This window comes from Schistocerca nitens, chromosome 5, assembly GCF_023898315.1.
Source record: "Schistocerca nitens isolate TAMUIC-IGC-003100 chromosome 5, iqSchNite1.1, whole genome shotgun sequence".
Classification (NCBI taxonomy): Eukaryota; Metazoa; Arthropoda; class Insecta; order Orthoptera; family Acrididae; genus Schistocerca; species Schistocerca nitens.
This window is the reverse complement of record NC_064618.1, coordinates 321,977,569-321,993,416: the sequence shown is the minus strand read 5'-3', so window position 1 is coordinate 321,993,416 and position 15,848 is coordinate 321,977,569. Positions and strand designations below refer to the sequence as shown.

At 41.7% G+C, this 15,848-nt stretch overlaps 1 protein-coding gene across 2 annotated transcripts in view; it reads left to right on the top strand.

Annotated features, from left to right (window-relative positions):
* LOC126259676 (uncharacterized) overlaps window positions 1–5,950 on the top strand; it is a 74,885-nt gene extending 68,935 nt beyond the window's left edge. The window contains exon 6 of one of the 2 annotated variants that reach the window (XR_007546549.1): window positions 5,889–5,950. Coding sequence is in view for 1 of the 2 variants with exons in the window: in XM_049956629.1 (XP_049812586.1) it covers window positions 5,661–5,703 (43 nt within the window). In the remaining variant the exon portion in view is untranslated. Of the gene's footprint in view, window positions 1–5,660 lie in introns of both variants that reach the window. The other variant, XM_049956629.1, reaches the window with a different exon arrangement.
* The last annotated feature ends 9,898 nt before the right edge of the window (window positions 5,951–15,848 follow it).

Sequence of the window (15,848 nt, the reverse complement as noted above, 5' to 3'; positions counted from 1 at the left end):
TAAAGTTAGGTTGAGAAAGTTAGGAGAATGGTAGCTAAATCGCCAAACTAAATACTCACCAAAGACAAGCGAAAACTAAGTACATTTCGTGATCAAAATACACGAAATATTCACAGCTCAAAACAATTCAGGGGCCAACATGATGATTTAAAAATTAATTCATGCGATGCAAAGAATAGTAACTCATACGCTGTGTATTCTCAGTTCTGTAATGGAAGCGGAAAATGTTAAGAGTCCTACACTGGAGCACATTCAGAAATATGGTACCAGCCGTTCACCGCCCAGAATCACAGACAGACAGCTACACGGTCGAATAACAACCGTTACTACAAGGAGGTCCACCTTCTTCCAGAACTCACGTAAAACTGTCCCCTTCAGGCTCTCAACGAAAAGTGTCAAGAATCGCTCCTTTAATCGTACCACCCAAAACGTTTGTCTCCACTTGACTCCAGTGGTGTTCTAGCACTGCCTGGTTGAAAGAAGCGTCTTTTGGCACTCTTAATAGTGGTGTCTGCTAACAAAAGTGTCTCACAACTTCTTAAATTAACATGATTTTGTGTTAACAATCTCAGTTACTATTTAAATAAAATTACTGTCAAAATAGCAAAATATTCATTAAGTAAATACACAAGTATGACCACGCAAGAAGTAATTGTGATGCATTCATTCGCTTCGTTATTGTGAAGAGTGCGATGTTCTGACATCTGCGTGATAAAGTAGGTATAAGAGACGTTGTAAGTAAATAAATTCCCTTAAGGGTTAAAGTGCAAAGCTATCATTTGAGATACCGTTTGCTGAAATCGTATGAAGCGTTTAAAAGTTGTTAATTCAGACGTTCGTTGTGAAAATGTTGAGTAAATATTGACTACTGTTGTTTTATTATCGTTTTCGTACTGACGAACTAGGATCACATAACAACCTCAATTCCTCTTTATTCCTTGTTGTTTTTTATTTCTTCAGTACTGCTACGTCTTCTCCCCATTTCTTATTTCCTTTGAACTGGAAGCCTTCTAAATTTAATATTTTAGTCTTAACAGGATTTCGATCTGGTGTTTCCGATCCTTTATACTGTTTCTTTCTGTATCTTCCCTTATTTCTGTATTCCATGCTATTATCAGTTTCGTCTTCCAGAAATACAGCAATATTTGTTTCGTGAGCCTGTTCTCATTCGTACGGTATAGGTGTCCAAGGAAAAAGGAAAATATTAATCTTCTTTTAGCCGTTACTTCAGATACCTCCTCTATATTTTTGTAGATATCCTCATTACTTCTCATATTCCAGCCATCTCTAGTTTCTATTGTTGTACTGAAGTCGTTTTTTCTAACTATCAGCCTATCAAGTATCTCTATTCCGTCCATCTTATAGCTCATTATTAAGCATTCACATCCATACAAACATTCTCTTCGTACCACTGTCGTATATGTCAAACTATATGCTCTCTCAATTTCGTTAAAGATATTGCAAATACTGTTGCGTTATTGGATACACCCCATTTATCTGAGGTCGCCAATGTATTCAGATTTGCTTTATTATTTTACTGTTAATTTTTGTCGAATTTCTAACACCTTTAAATAGCCATCTTGCGGTTTGACTCACAAGGCCACTGCTTGAGCACAGCCGATGACCTCAGCAGTTTGGTCCCATAGTCCTTACCACAAATTTCCAAATCAAACATCTGACATCACTGCGACCGGAAAAATATTGTGGAAGAACGGGACCAACGACGACTGAAGAGAACCGTTGAACCTGACAGAAGTACAATCCTTCCACAAATTACTGCAGAGTTCGACCCTGGGACATCAACAAGTGTCAGCGTGTGAACCATTCGACAAAACATCATCGATATGGGCTTTCGGAGCAGAAGGCCCACTTGTGTACCCTTGATGACTGCACGACACAAAGCCTTACGCCTCGCCTGGGCCCCGTCAACACCGACATTGGACTGTTGATGACTGGAAACATATCGCCTGGTCGGACACGTCTCGTTTCAAATTGTATCAAGTGGATGGACGTGTGCGGGTATGGAGACAACCTGATGAAGCCATGGACCCTGATGTCAGTAGGGGGCTGTTCAAGCTGGTGGAGGCTCTGTAATGGTGTGGGCGTGTGCAGTTGGAGTTGTACGAGACCCCTGATTCATCCAGATTCGTCTCTGATAGGTGACACGTACGTAAGCATCCTGCCTGGTAACCTGCATCCGTTCAAGTCATCCCACACGTCCAGAATTGCTACAGAGTGGCTCCAGGAAATCTCTCCTGAGTTTAAACACTTCCACTGGCCACCACACGTCCCAAAAATGAACATTATTGAGTATATTTGGGATGCCTTGCAGCGTGCTGTTCAGAAGAGACCTCCACTTCCTCGTACTCTTACGGGTTTATGGACAGCCCTGCAAGGTTCATGGCGTCAATTGCCTCCAGCACTACTCCAGACATTAGTCAAGTCCATACCACGTCGTGTTGCGCACTTCTGCGTGCTCGTGGGGTCCCTACATGATACTAGGCAGGTATACCGGTTTCCTTGGCTCTTCTATATATAAAGACTCGTTTCTATGTGTTGATTACTCATTAGTTTAGTCTCATTTTAACTGGTTTTTCTGCCCTGATTTCAAAATAATCGTCATTTGTCAACCCTCAATTTTATTTAGTGTTCGAATCTCGCCAGACCATTCAGCTGTTCTGACTAACGTAAATTGTGTGAAAGCCTAGTGCCACGTCTGTCACTACACTGGGAAACTACATCATAAGAACTACGTTGGTTATCTCCAATATAAAGACCAAACTACAGTAATTGGACTCAGTATGTATATAGAGACGAAGAGACACGCTTATGACAGAGTCGGGTGGCTGACGGCATCTACCAGCCTTCATAACAAAACGCTTACATTTTCAATAGCCGATCATCCCCATTGGGTAAGAGTGTTCTAATTAGGCCTTCGTGAGAAGTTATGCCGCCTAACATCACGTATACACAAAATGCGCCTTATAGGGTTCAGAGCAATGAGACGTTACAGAAATTTACATTTTCCACTGTTTCCCGCCATTGCTTAATGCGAGCAGTGGGACGATTCTCTGACCAAGCACAATCGATTCTTTTTCGCGCTTGCCTCCATCTGAGGTCGTTTGTTTCCCTTAATGATCTCGAACAAATAAAAGTCAAGATATCCGCATTCATTCCCATTACTGCTAGCAAAGTTATCATGTAACTCGACACAGATTTCGCAGAAACACTAGCTTTTAGAATCGAGGAGTAGTATAATATCGCTTCCTGAAAACAATTTCTCAAGCCTGTTTTGTTCGTAATTACATAGCAGACTTAACGTCTGCCTATGTGGCGTTTCTGTGTATTCAGTATTACAAAGTTTTATATTGTATTATATCAGTCACCTCATTCATTACAGGCATAATCTTTCATTCTTAATTCAGGATGTCAATAGGAGCTTCTAGGAAAATCGTGGTACACGAAGAGGTGAATACTATGTCGTTAAAACTTGGCACTTCTGTACAGGGCCTTATAAGTAATTGTATCTTTGTCTTTAGTAAAGAATTAACTAATTACTTACTCGTCTTTTCAACAATTTTATTTTTATTTCTTGAGAAAGAGTGTTTCACATAATTATTTTCTGCACCTGCAATAGTCTACAAGGGGAATAATTATTATAACAATTATTTTGAGTAGTTTGGTTTACATATGAAATGTTTTGTATGAACTCCTTACAAGCTTTACACAGAGGTGACAAATGTCATGGGATAGTGATACACACATATACAGATGGCTCTAGTATTGTCTACACAAGGTAGAAATGGGCAATACATTTGTACTCAGGTGATATATGTGAAAAGGTTTCCGGCGTGATTATGACCGCCGGCCGGAGTGGCCGTGCGGTTCTAGGCGCTACAGTCTGGAGCCGAGCGACCGCTACGGTCGCAGATTCGAATCCTGCCTCGGGCATGGATGTGTGTGATGTCCTTAGGTTAGTTAAGTTTAATTAGTTCTAAGTTCTAGGCGACTGATGACCTCAGAAGTTAAGTCGCATAGTGCTCAGAGCCATTTCTACCATTTCATTATGGCCGCACAATGGAAATTAACAGACTTTGAGCTCGGAATGGTAGTTGCAGCTAAAAAGTGGGACATTACATTTAGGAAATCCTTAGGGAATTTAATATTCCGACATCCACAGTGTAAACCGTGGGCTGAGAATACCGAATTTCGGGCATTACCTCTCACCACGGACAATGCAGTGACCGACGGCCTTCACTTAACGACCGAGAGCAGCGGCGTTTTCGCAGAGTTGTCAGTGCTAACAGACAAGCAATACTGGGTGAAATAACCGCAGAAATCAATGTGGGACGTATGACGAACGTATCCGTTAGGACAGTGCGGCGAAATTTGTCGTTCATGGGCCATGGCAGAAGGCGTGCCTTTGCTAACAGCGCGACGTCGCCTGCGGCGCTTCACCTAAGCTCGGAACCATATCGGTTGGGTCTGAGACGACTGGAAAACCGTGGCCTGGTCAGATGTGACCCGATTTCAATTCGTGAAGGTGATAGTAGGATGCGAGTGCGACGCCGACCCCTCGAAACCATGAACCCAAGTTGTCAACAAGGCACCGTGTAAGCATAACGGCATGGGCTGTGTTTACAAGAAATGGATTGGGTCCTCGGTTATGTTGGATACGTGGGAAAATTTTGCAGCCGTTCATGGAAATTTTACGGATGACAATGCGCCATACCATAGTTATTCGCTATTTGTTTGAAGAACGTTCTGAACAATTCGAGCGATCGGTTTGGCCACCCAAATGGCCCGACATGACTCAAAGACATCGGACATTCATGGGATATAGTCAAGAGATCAGTTTCTTGCATAAAGTCGTGCACCGGAAATAGTTGCGCAGTTATAGTCGGCTACAGAGAAAGACTGGATATTTCTGCATGGGACTTCCAAATACTTATTGAGTCCATGCCACATGGAATTGTTGCACTGCGCCAGGCAAAAGAAGGTCTGACACGATATTAGGAGGTATTCTATGACCTTTGACACCTCAACGCATTTATAATTATACTATGTAGCTGAGAATTTACTTTTATTCCTCGTATCTTCTATATGTATCCGTTCCATCATCTATAACCACTTCTGGATCCAAACTACGTCGTATAAACGTTTGTTTTGAACTTAACTATACCTCGCTTTTAATACTGGACACTGCTATAGCCACGAAGTAGAGCTCAAAGTGATCTATGCTAGCACACTTCGGCGTTATATTTGGGATAAGTGTACATAAATCTTTCCTTTTTGGGATCCTATTCATGTTGTACACAGGGAAGTTTTGTATCACTACGTATCTTTTATGAGCTACTGAATGCTGAAAAGAAATACCTCGTTCCAATGAAAATAATAATTTTCCTTTTATTTCAGAACACCACTTTGATATACTGAATCACTTATGCATCTTTGGGGGTGTTATCAATTGCGTACCGATGTAAATAGCATATATATTAATCTTTGTGCTCTGTAAGGAGGTGACATGCAGTTGAAGGTAGCATTTCGTGCATTAATAGATATCAGCACCGCTCCGCATGCTTATGCTCCGACGCCAGGCTATTAGGTTTTCTGTGTCACAACTGAATTTTTTGTTTTGTTTTGGTTTTTTGTTTTTGCAGCTGTGTTGACCAATCCACAACTTTGAAGAAGATGGAACCTTAACCAGGAGAGCAGACATGTGCAGTAAACATGATGTCTGGTCACTTACATCCGACGAGTGGATTCGCACCATGTACAGTGTTATTCACGCCCCATATCCGCTGGGAGAGTGACTTCACTCATATAAAGCTGTTTGTTCGAACTACCAGTGTTTTTATTTACGTCTTTTTATCTTCCTGTAGCTGAAGTTGCTAATTTAATGAAAGTGTACTATTTAAAATTTACAGAATAAATTTTTTCGTACTGTTTATATCTGTATTGGTTGTGTTTAAAAATGTTTCCAGCAAATTTCAGAAATTAAAACTATTCTGTTGTATTTTATTCCATCCTACTAGAAACTGCCAATAAAATAATCAAAGATAATAAAATAAAAGCTACTCTAACCTCATATGAAATAGTCTGAGCAATAGAACACAAAGAACCTAGTAAAGAATAATTTGAATTGCAGTTAATCAATTTAAAAAATTTAGTTTGAATAGCGATCGAGTTTAAGAAGAAATTGTTGCAGCTGAATACTAGGAAATACGATAGACACTTGAAAAATTAAACTTCTGCCCATCAAAGTTGCATCAGTACAATGGTGCCATGCAATATACGCCAGAACAGCGTGAAGAGGTCTACATCCTTTATACGGGAATGATTAGCATTTCAGCAGAATCGTACACAGTATCTGGGCCTAATGGCATCTACATTCTGCATGCAAGGAAAGATCATGCAGTCGGTTTATCATTCAGAAAACGCATTTTAATGTTGGATGGTTGGGAGCAAATGGTGTTAGGCCCCTTGTAAGAAGGAGGAATGACTACCAGCAAAGTTTGGAATTTCACAGTGGCCTATCAAGGTTATAGTTCAGCGATATTTCTGCTCGGTTTGGTAGGCGACCCATGACTTTAATTCAAATATAGAATCGATTGGTTTAAGTGAACCATACTTAACCTTATGCAGGGTCTCAATAGCCCGTGAGAGGACAGACATGATGTTCACTCTGACGTTGCGGTCGAACAGCCACGTAACGTACCTCGAATCAGCCTGTGGACAGGTTTACAGCGAGATAAGTATCCACAGTGATAGCTCGGGGACATTTAACGCATAACAGATTGCTAGCCTGGCGAAATTTTAAAACTTAACATTCCAAACGTTCTGAGGATAGGGAACGCACGCTATCTATCGGTGTTTGACCGAGGGCGGATTTTGATGGCCCGGAGGTTCAGGACGAGACTTTTGGAGACTACTTGATTTGCCAGGTATTCGAGGAGTACTGTGGTGTGTGTATTTAACAGGTGGCGAAACCAAGATGAAACCACATCCAGAAATCGTGGAGTTGGGCGGCCACCGTCGTACAGATGTCGTATGTCGTAGGATGGGCAGTCTGGTGAAACAGGACTGGAAGCAAACTGTGGCGGAACTAATATCAGACTTTAATGCTGGGCAGAGTACAAGTATGTCCGAACACACAGTGCACCAAAAACTCCTAACGATGAGCCACCGCAGCTGATTATCCATGCATGTACCATAGTTCACAACATCGGCAACTAAGACTGAAATAGGCACGTGACCATCGGCACTGGACACTGCCGCCATGGCAAAGCGCTGCATTGTCTGATGACTTCCAATACCTCCTTCATCATGCCGATGGGAGGGTGCAAATACGTCGTCTTTCAGGGGAACAGCTCCTTAACACCTGTACTGTTGGATAAAGACAAGCTAGTGGCGGCTCCATTATGGTCTGCGGAACATTCACGTCCGAATCCAACTGTCCAGTGGAGTTCGTGAAAGACACCATGATGGCCAAGTAGTATCGTGCCGACCACGTACTCTCCTTCATGACTATTGTGTTTCTCGACAGCACAGCATTTTTCAGCAAGATAACGCTCCATGTCAGAAGACCAGGAGGGTGATGGAGTGGTTCGAGGAACAAAGTAGCGAGTTCCAGTTGATGTACTGCCCCCCCCCCCCAACTCCCCAGATCAGAACCCGGTCGAACACATCTGGGAAGTGATTGAATGTGGCGTCAGAGCTCATCAGCCCCCCCCCCCTCCACCCCCCTCCTGCCGCAATTTGCCGGAATTAGGTGACTTGGGGACCGATGACCGTAGCAGTCTGGTCCCTTTAATCCCTCAAACCAACCAATTAGGTGACTTGAGTATGCAGAAGTTTCGTCAGCTCCTTCCAGCGACCTTCCGAGGCCTCATTGTTTCCATGCCATGATGCGTCGCTGTTCTTACCCTTTAGTCAGTGTACCATGCTATAATGGTTGACAAAACATACCTAACCAATGATACTCCTTGGTCGCTGTGGTAGGTTTCACGAGCTCCACTGAGCTCATGAATGCTTACGTGAATGTTTACAGAGCATAATGGAGCCGCCGGCTTGTCACCGTCCCAGAGAACGGATTTCAAGGAGGTGTTCCTCCAGAAGAGGATGGATTCGCGTCCTCCGAGCGGCATGATGAAGAACATACCAGGTGTCATCAGATCACGCAACACTACTTAACTGCGCCAACGTCGAGTGCCGATGGTCACGTGCCCATTTCAGTTCGTAGTTACTGATATAGTGTTAACATTGGTACAAGCTTGGTTCGTCAGCTGCGGAGGCCCATTGTTAGGAATTTTCGACGCACTGTGTCTACAGACAGACTTGCACTCTACCCAGCATTAAACTCTGTTGTTAGTTCCGCCACAGTTCACCGCCTGTCCTGTTTACCAGTATGCCCAGCCCACGACGTCTGGCATCTGTAATGAGGGGTGGCTGCCCAGTCGCATGACGTCTGGACGTGGCTTCACCTTGAAGACACTCAACACAACGCTCCTCGAACACAGTGCAGTTTCCGAAATGCTCGTGCTGAGCCTCTGGGCCATCACAATCTGTCCATCACTCCTACCCCACGACACACACGGACAGCACGCTCACTGATATAACCTGCACCGTGCGTGTGTCTGGCTAACAGTCATTTCTCGCCAGGTGACGTTGCAATCGGATGGACGGGTTTATATCGATAATAGGTAGGTGGTCATAATGTTCTGGCTGATCACTGTAAATGCTTTAAGGCTAGTAAACAATACGAAACAAAATTCATATCAATCAAGTCCCTTTTTTCAGCATACAATCGTGGAATATTTTGGGCTACTAAAATTTGTATGTGAAGGAAAACGTCAGAAGTTTTACCTTTATTTAGGATGTTACCACTTCTGTTCTATGTGAATGAATGTCCTTTTGATGTGTACTTTTCCAAGTGAATTGATTTTAATTTGTGCCACAGAACTGATGATGTTTTGTTGATGACTTAATCAGCAGCAGCTCGGAGGTCAATAAAGTATTTTTCTTCCATTCTGAATGTGTTGAATGGCATAAAAGAGCGTGCTGGAGTAATTGCAAAGTAAATAAATCATCAGATACATTACACTTAGCTACCTTGTTGAGCTTCTCTTTTAAGAGAAAATTTTTGTGATAAAATAGATACCCGAAACAATATACTTATGCTCTATACAGTACGAACATGCACATATGTATAAGTATACGGTTTTTTTGGTCCACAGTAGTTTTTACTCAAAATCACAGGTTATACTGACAGTATTTTTAGTGCAGTTGTTAGGTCCAGGAGACCCTTCATGGCACAAATACATTATTGCCTCAGTGTTGTCACGAGAAGGAATACAGAAGTTGTGATACGAAAGCTGCCGTAACTAGAACATATCTGGAAAAAGGGAGGCTACGACGTTGGGATTACGGATTTATTTCAGTATTTGTACAACTTAAGTAGGCCATTAAAACAACATAATGTGCAAGTAGTAAGGTGCACTACTCTGGCAAAAATCGCAAGTGAAGTTTCATGCGTCTGTTATGTAGCTGATGTATATGTGCGTAGGAACCGAACGTTAAGAGTTCATGGTGGTAAAGTGGTTAGCGTTCGAGCTTCGTAAGACGAACGTGTTTAAGGCGACTTTTCGACTACCACTCAACCATTCATATATGTAGTACATCTGTAAATTCTGTGAACTATTCGTTCTTACTGCCTAAGTAATGTCTCACCTATGTGCAGGTTCACTGAAAAATGGGGCGTGCCTCTGTGTCTGCAGCTTGAAGCGTCGAGGTGCAAAGTAGTTCCGGGTACCTTACCAGATTGCACGTATAAAGGATTTCGCAAAACATGACAGGCACACATTTTCAGGAAAACTCTGTGCGTTTGTTCATTTACGTGTCGGTAGCTATACATATGTTTGTTCTAATAATTAAATTTCATTAAAAAGAGTAAGTACTAAAATAACATGAAGTTCACTAAAACTTCATGCAAATTAATTTGTTTTTTTTTAGTTATATTACTCCTCAAATGTCATATAAATTAAATAACATAACAAATGATGAAGGAAAAAGGGATTAAAAATTAAAATTATCAAACAATTGACTATAAAAGTTTCCGTTACGAATCTCGAACGCTAACCACTTTTTAATTTTTTTCGGTATTGTTCGTTACTTTTCTTTCTTTTTTTTCTTTTTTCTTTTTTCTTTTTTACTACAGAGGGCTACCGGCTCTATGACCGAACACGCTGAGCAACCGAGCCTGCTTCCAGTTGACTACCACAAACTCTGACAGGTAGCATCTACGCACAGTTACATGAGTTACATAATAGACGCGTAAAACTTCTATTGCTATTTTCTAGGAATTTCCAGAGTAGAGCATCTTACTACTTGCACATTATGTTCTTTTAATGGCCTACTTTCTTTCTTTCTTTCTTTTGCTTGCACCGCGGATATGCAGGGTCGGCATGGTTAATCGGATGTAGCAATGTTAGTTGAAGGGTGTGGCCGGATGTCCTTCCTGCCGCCACCCGGTACCCGTTCCCCCCCCCCCCCCCCCTCTACCCCCCTCCCCCCACCCCGGAAAGGAATTAGTGTATCCCAACTGTCTGCGACTAGTGTAAGCCATGGAATAGTGCGAAAGTGCGAAAGTGTTCAGATGTCTGCGAGCCGTGTAACTGAGGAGGAACGTGGAAACCAGCCCGGTATTCACCTAGGGGGATGTGGAAAATCGCCTAAAAACCACATCCAGACTGGCCGGCACACTGGACTTCGTCGTTAATCCGTCAGGCGGATTCGATCCGGGGCCGGCGCGCCTACCCGAGCCCAGGAAGCTAACCTGGTGGGTTTTAATGGGCTCCTAAAAGTGTACAAAGTCTGAAGTAAATCAGTGACCCTAATGTCGTGACCTTCCCTTGTGAGTGTATAGGAGTAAGAACACAAAATATTTATTGTAGATCAATTTTTAATGTACAAGTGTGACTTCCAGTCACAGTTGAATCAGTTGCATCATTCTTCCTTTTTGTCATTACACTTTCTGCCTTCCTGTTATGCAGCTTTAGTGCTTTCTGAGATTTTCTGTTATATGCTGTGTGTCCTTTCACCTCGAGTTTGAACGAGTCACGATTCTTACAAGTTTATAACCTTGGTCTCTCAAGTGATAGATCTTGGAAAGTATTTAAACAAAATATACTTCTTTATACTGTAGTGACCCTTTTGTCTCGATACAGATATTACACTACCGAAAAAAATCAATACACCCTTTCAGAGGTTTCAAATTCACTCATGATTTATTATTGCAGAGTTACATATGAATTACATGAAATGATTACATTTACAGATCAATAGCACAAGCAGTTCTTAAGCACCAAGATCAACCCATGCTCAAACACCCATATTAGTATGTGGTGTGGCATCCACAAACAGCAATGCAGGCACTGACTCTGGGATCCAGTCGATCGTACAGGTGGCGAATACTGTCCTAGCATACGTTACGACTTTCCTGGTCGAACTGGTCACGAAGTTGTTGGTTTGACGAGTCGCATCACGTCGCACGCGTGCTCGATTGGAGACAAGATAGGAGATTACCTGCTGGCCACGGAAATTGCTGAATGTCTTCTAGAGCAAGTAAAGTTTTACGGGCAGTGTGTGAGCCAGAATTGTCTTTTTCGAGCAACATATCACCTTCCTGTAGGAAGAACGGCTAAACAAATGGTCTAACAACATTGTGCACATACCGAGCGCTCGTTAACGTTCGCACTAAAAACACCAAAGGTGAACGAGGTTGTAGCTTGTCGCAACCCAGACCATTAGGCTTGGAGTGAGGCCAGTGTGTCATGGACGAATGCTCTCTACTAGACAGCGCTACGTCGTACGCGCGAACAAACATCACTTACCTGCAGGCAGAACCTTCTCTCATCGCTGAAAACCAAACCACGGTGTGCCATTCCATCTTCCAAGTGATTCTCTGACAGTGCTAGTCGAGCCGTGCACGTCGGTGCTGTGGCTTGAGTGGAAGACGGTATAGAGTTGCGCGTGCCCTATAGTCCCACTGCTTATAGCCGTTTCAGAATGGTTCGTGTTAACACGTCTGGGCTCACAAGCCCTCTTATGACAATACGACGATCCTGGCGAGCGTCTATGCTGCGTGGACGTCCGGAACCTCATCTACGGGTGTGAGAACGTTCACGTGACCACTTATACCAGCATCTTTGTAAAACTGAAGCAACACATACCACTTGTGTTGCAATTCTCTGACAGCAGCATTCCACCACTCGGAAGGCCACAGTTTCTTTCCTTTCAAAATCGCCCAGTTGGCTTTAGGAAGCACGACTGTGCCGTGGTTGCCAACTTGCTTTACACCACACTGAGGCTTTTGGCTGAGAGCATTCCCTATTAAAGGGTAGACACAGATGGCGCTATGCTAGCTACGCAAGTATTTAGAACTGGAAGATGCTGGAATACTGAGCTCCTAAAGATAAGTGGTTAATTTTCTAACAATTTTGATTATGTTAATATTACGGCGTAAATCAGTTAATTAGCACCTACTGTAGCGTATCTCTTTTCCGAAGGAATTTTTCGATGAAACAAAACATTTCGTTATTAACGATTTCGGGTTTCCCAGACGTAAATTTACACAAACTTGCGGCGTTTTCGTAAGTATTAAGTGCAGAATTTAAGTCGTTTTCGTTCCACAGATATAAAATAGAACTTTAACTACTCGAGGAATTAAACGTTTAAATTTCTGTCGTTTACTTCTTTTTAAAATGCAGAAGGTCCGTATCGCGATTGCACAATTTTAGGCTAAATTTTTTGAGATTGCAAGTTCAACTTTTTAACGTAAGTTTAAGTGCATTAAGCTTCTATATGAACAGTACATACATATACTAGTATCCTACATAACTTCAATGTCTCCTGGGATCTGCAGATGACAGAAATTTACCTTTATTTTTTTAGTTAAATTTCGTAAATAAAATGTGAACAACCATGAGTGCGAAGAGTTTGAGCTGCCGGAGGGAAGTTAGTTCTGGGGTTCTATGCAGCTGTTGTGACAGATTGTTTCATTTGGGGGAATGTAGTAGCGTGGGAATTAGGGAAGTAAATGAGACTCTTCCACGGTATTGCGAAGTATGTCCAAGGAACAGGAAGGGAAGATTAGAGCTCTTGCGGTTGAACCAGGTAGTGTTAGGGTGGCGGTGATGAGGTTAAGGGAGGAAAAGAGTGAAGACAGAAGTGGTTGAGGGAACAGGGGTCACAGAAAGAGAACGGTATCTGATCATCATTGACACAGAAAACAAATTTGTCTTGATACCTCAGTTAAGTAAGGGAGAGACTCAAGTAAACGTAGGTGTAGTGAATAACCAACAGTCTCTCACCAGGAAACCAACTGTTTAAAAAAAAAAGTAAAAGACAAGAGGAAAGAACTGTTGTTAGGAACAGATGTGGGCTAGATTTTAAAGGAAAAATTAGATGACTGGTACCGGGTCACCAAGTTTTTCAAGCCCAATGCATGTCTAGCTAAGTGGTAAAGTATGTACGATCCTTTTACAACGACTTTACAAAACAGGATCATGTTGCGGTAGAAGGTGGAGCAGGAAACAGTACTGATAGGGATCTGGCCTACAATACTGCGTGTAACCTGGTAAAAATGACTTCTGCAACGAACCATACAAATGTTGGGTTGGTTCCTGTTTTCATGCACTATGACTGGCCCCAGCTGGATAGCTCTGTAAGGATGGTCAGTATGGAGTTTGATTGGCTGCTTCGAGTGGCTACTGGGTCAAACATGGGTTTGGTTCCTGTAGCCGCTATTAGCAGGTGGGATTTCACTAAACATGGCCTGCATCTCAATAGGAAAAGGAAGGGTAAATTGGCTAGGCTGGTAGCAAAAACCTTTGGGGCAGGCACTGAAACTTATGGGACTACCTGTTTTTTTAGGCTAAGCTCAGCGTCCAGTGATACAACACTGAAAGGAATCAAGCATAGTGAGAAGCTCAGACAGACGGGTACTAAATATGTTAAAATCACATGATTCTTATTAAAATGCAATGAAAAATAATGTTAGTGTATTGCATCTGAATGCTAGAGGATTAAAAAACAAATTAGATGCACCTTTTGTTTATTTGGAAGATTTAGAAACGGAGAATGAAACAGATGCCTGTCTGAACATCATATAGTCACAGATATGTTAAAAGTAAATGTAAGCTGATATAAACTTTCAGAACATGTAAATAAAAACATTATGGAAGAAGGAGGAGTTTCCATACAAGTTAAAAGTTATCATCGTGTAAAAAATTTAAAAACTAAAAAAACTGTGAAGAGTAACATATGAAAGCATGAGTCTGTAAGCTTAAACTAAACTGTAGTAATTTTATAATTGTAAATGTGTATAAGTCCAAGTTGGGAAATTTTCAGCTATGTCTGAAAAATGTAATAACACAGTCTGAGAGACTTTACTAATACGATACATATATGATTTTATGTATACAGACTGAAGCGGTGAGTCAAAATTCGTACTAAGGCTGGGAATCGAACGCAGATCTAGTGCTTACTAGGCATGTCCTTTAGCCACTAAACCACTTTGACACAGTAGTTCACACAAGTGCACGGATTACCCTGGCATGCCTCCTCCCTTGATTTAAATTCTCACAGTTCCCCCCCCCTCCTCCCAGTCTACTTTAAATCCCGCCTTACACACGACAGAAAGGAGGAATTTAAAGTAAACTGTGGCGGCTGTGAGAATTTGAGTCGAGGAGGGAGATATGTGAAGGTAACCCGTGCACTTGTGTGAACTACTGTGACAAAGTGGTTTAGTGGCTAACGTACCTGCCTAGTAAGCAGTAGATCTGCGTTCGATTCCTGGACTTAGTACAAATTTTCACTCGCTGCTTCAGTCTATATACATAATTCCTTAAAAAACTTGGATTCCTTGTTGTGTTAGAGGGAAGAAAGTTATTATTTGTGGCGATTTCAATGTAGATTTTCTGAAGGTCTAATAGGGAGAATGATCTTGAAGTATTACTCGGTTCTTTCAGTATGACATCAGTAACTGACTTTCCTGCTTGGCGTAGTGCAGGAAAGCAGCACACCAATAGATAATATGAAGATAAATTTAATCAAATGAACATTCATTCCATTAAGAATGGTCATCCTGATCATGATGCACAGCTGGTTGCAGTGTGTGACATAACTCCTTAAAGTAATGCAAAACAGACTTCCAAAATTGTGCATTCAGTTAATGATTTAACGACTGCAAATTTTAGGGAATGATTACAGCTGTTAGACTGGGACGAGATGTACTGGGAGCCAGATGTTAATTTAAAATGTAACTTATTTCATGTTACGTTTCTGAGTATTTTTGAAAACAGTTTCCCTAAGAAAACAGTGAAATATAACCATAAGAAAACATGTAAGAAAACCATGACTTACTAAATGGATTAAAATGTTTTGTAACTGGAAAAGGGTAGTGTATCTAATACCGAGAAAGAATAACGATCCAGAAACAGTGAAAATTATAAAAACTACTGTACTGCATTCAGGAAAGTTATTATAAAGTCCGAGAGTAGCAACTCTGATAATACGAGAAAAAAATAGGAATATTGTTGAAAGGGGAACAGGGCAACCAAGAGCACAGGAAGATTGCATTAACATCAAGCTGAATGAACAGTTTATCAACAAAAAGTCGAAGGTTGAAAATACTTTTAATAATCATTTTTTTAAATGTTGCGAAAGGCAAAGCAGTACATGTAAGTGGCAATGTCTGCGCAATTTGGTACGATTGAAATTCTTCCTACCTCTCATTCTGAAGTTAGGAGTACATTAAACTCATTCAAAAGTAGTACCTCGTGTGGAAT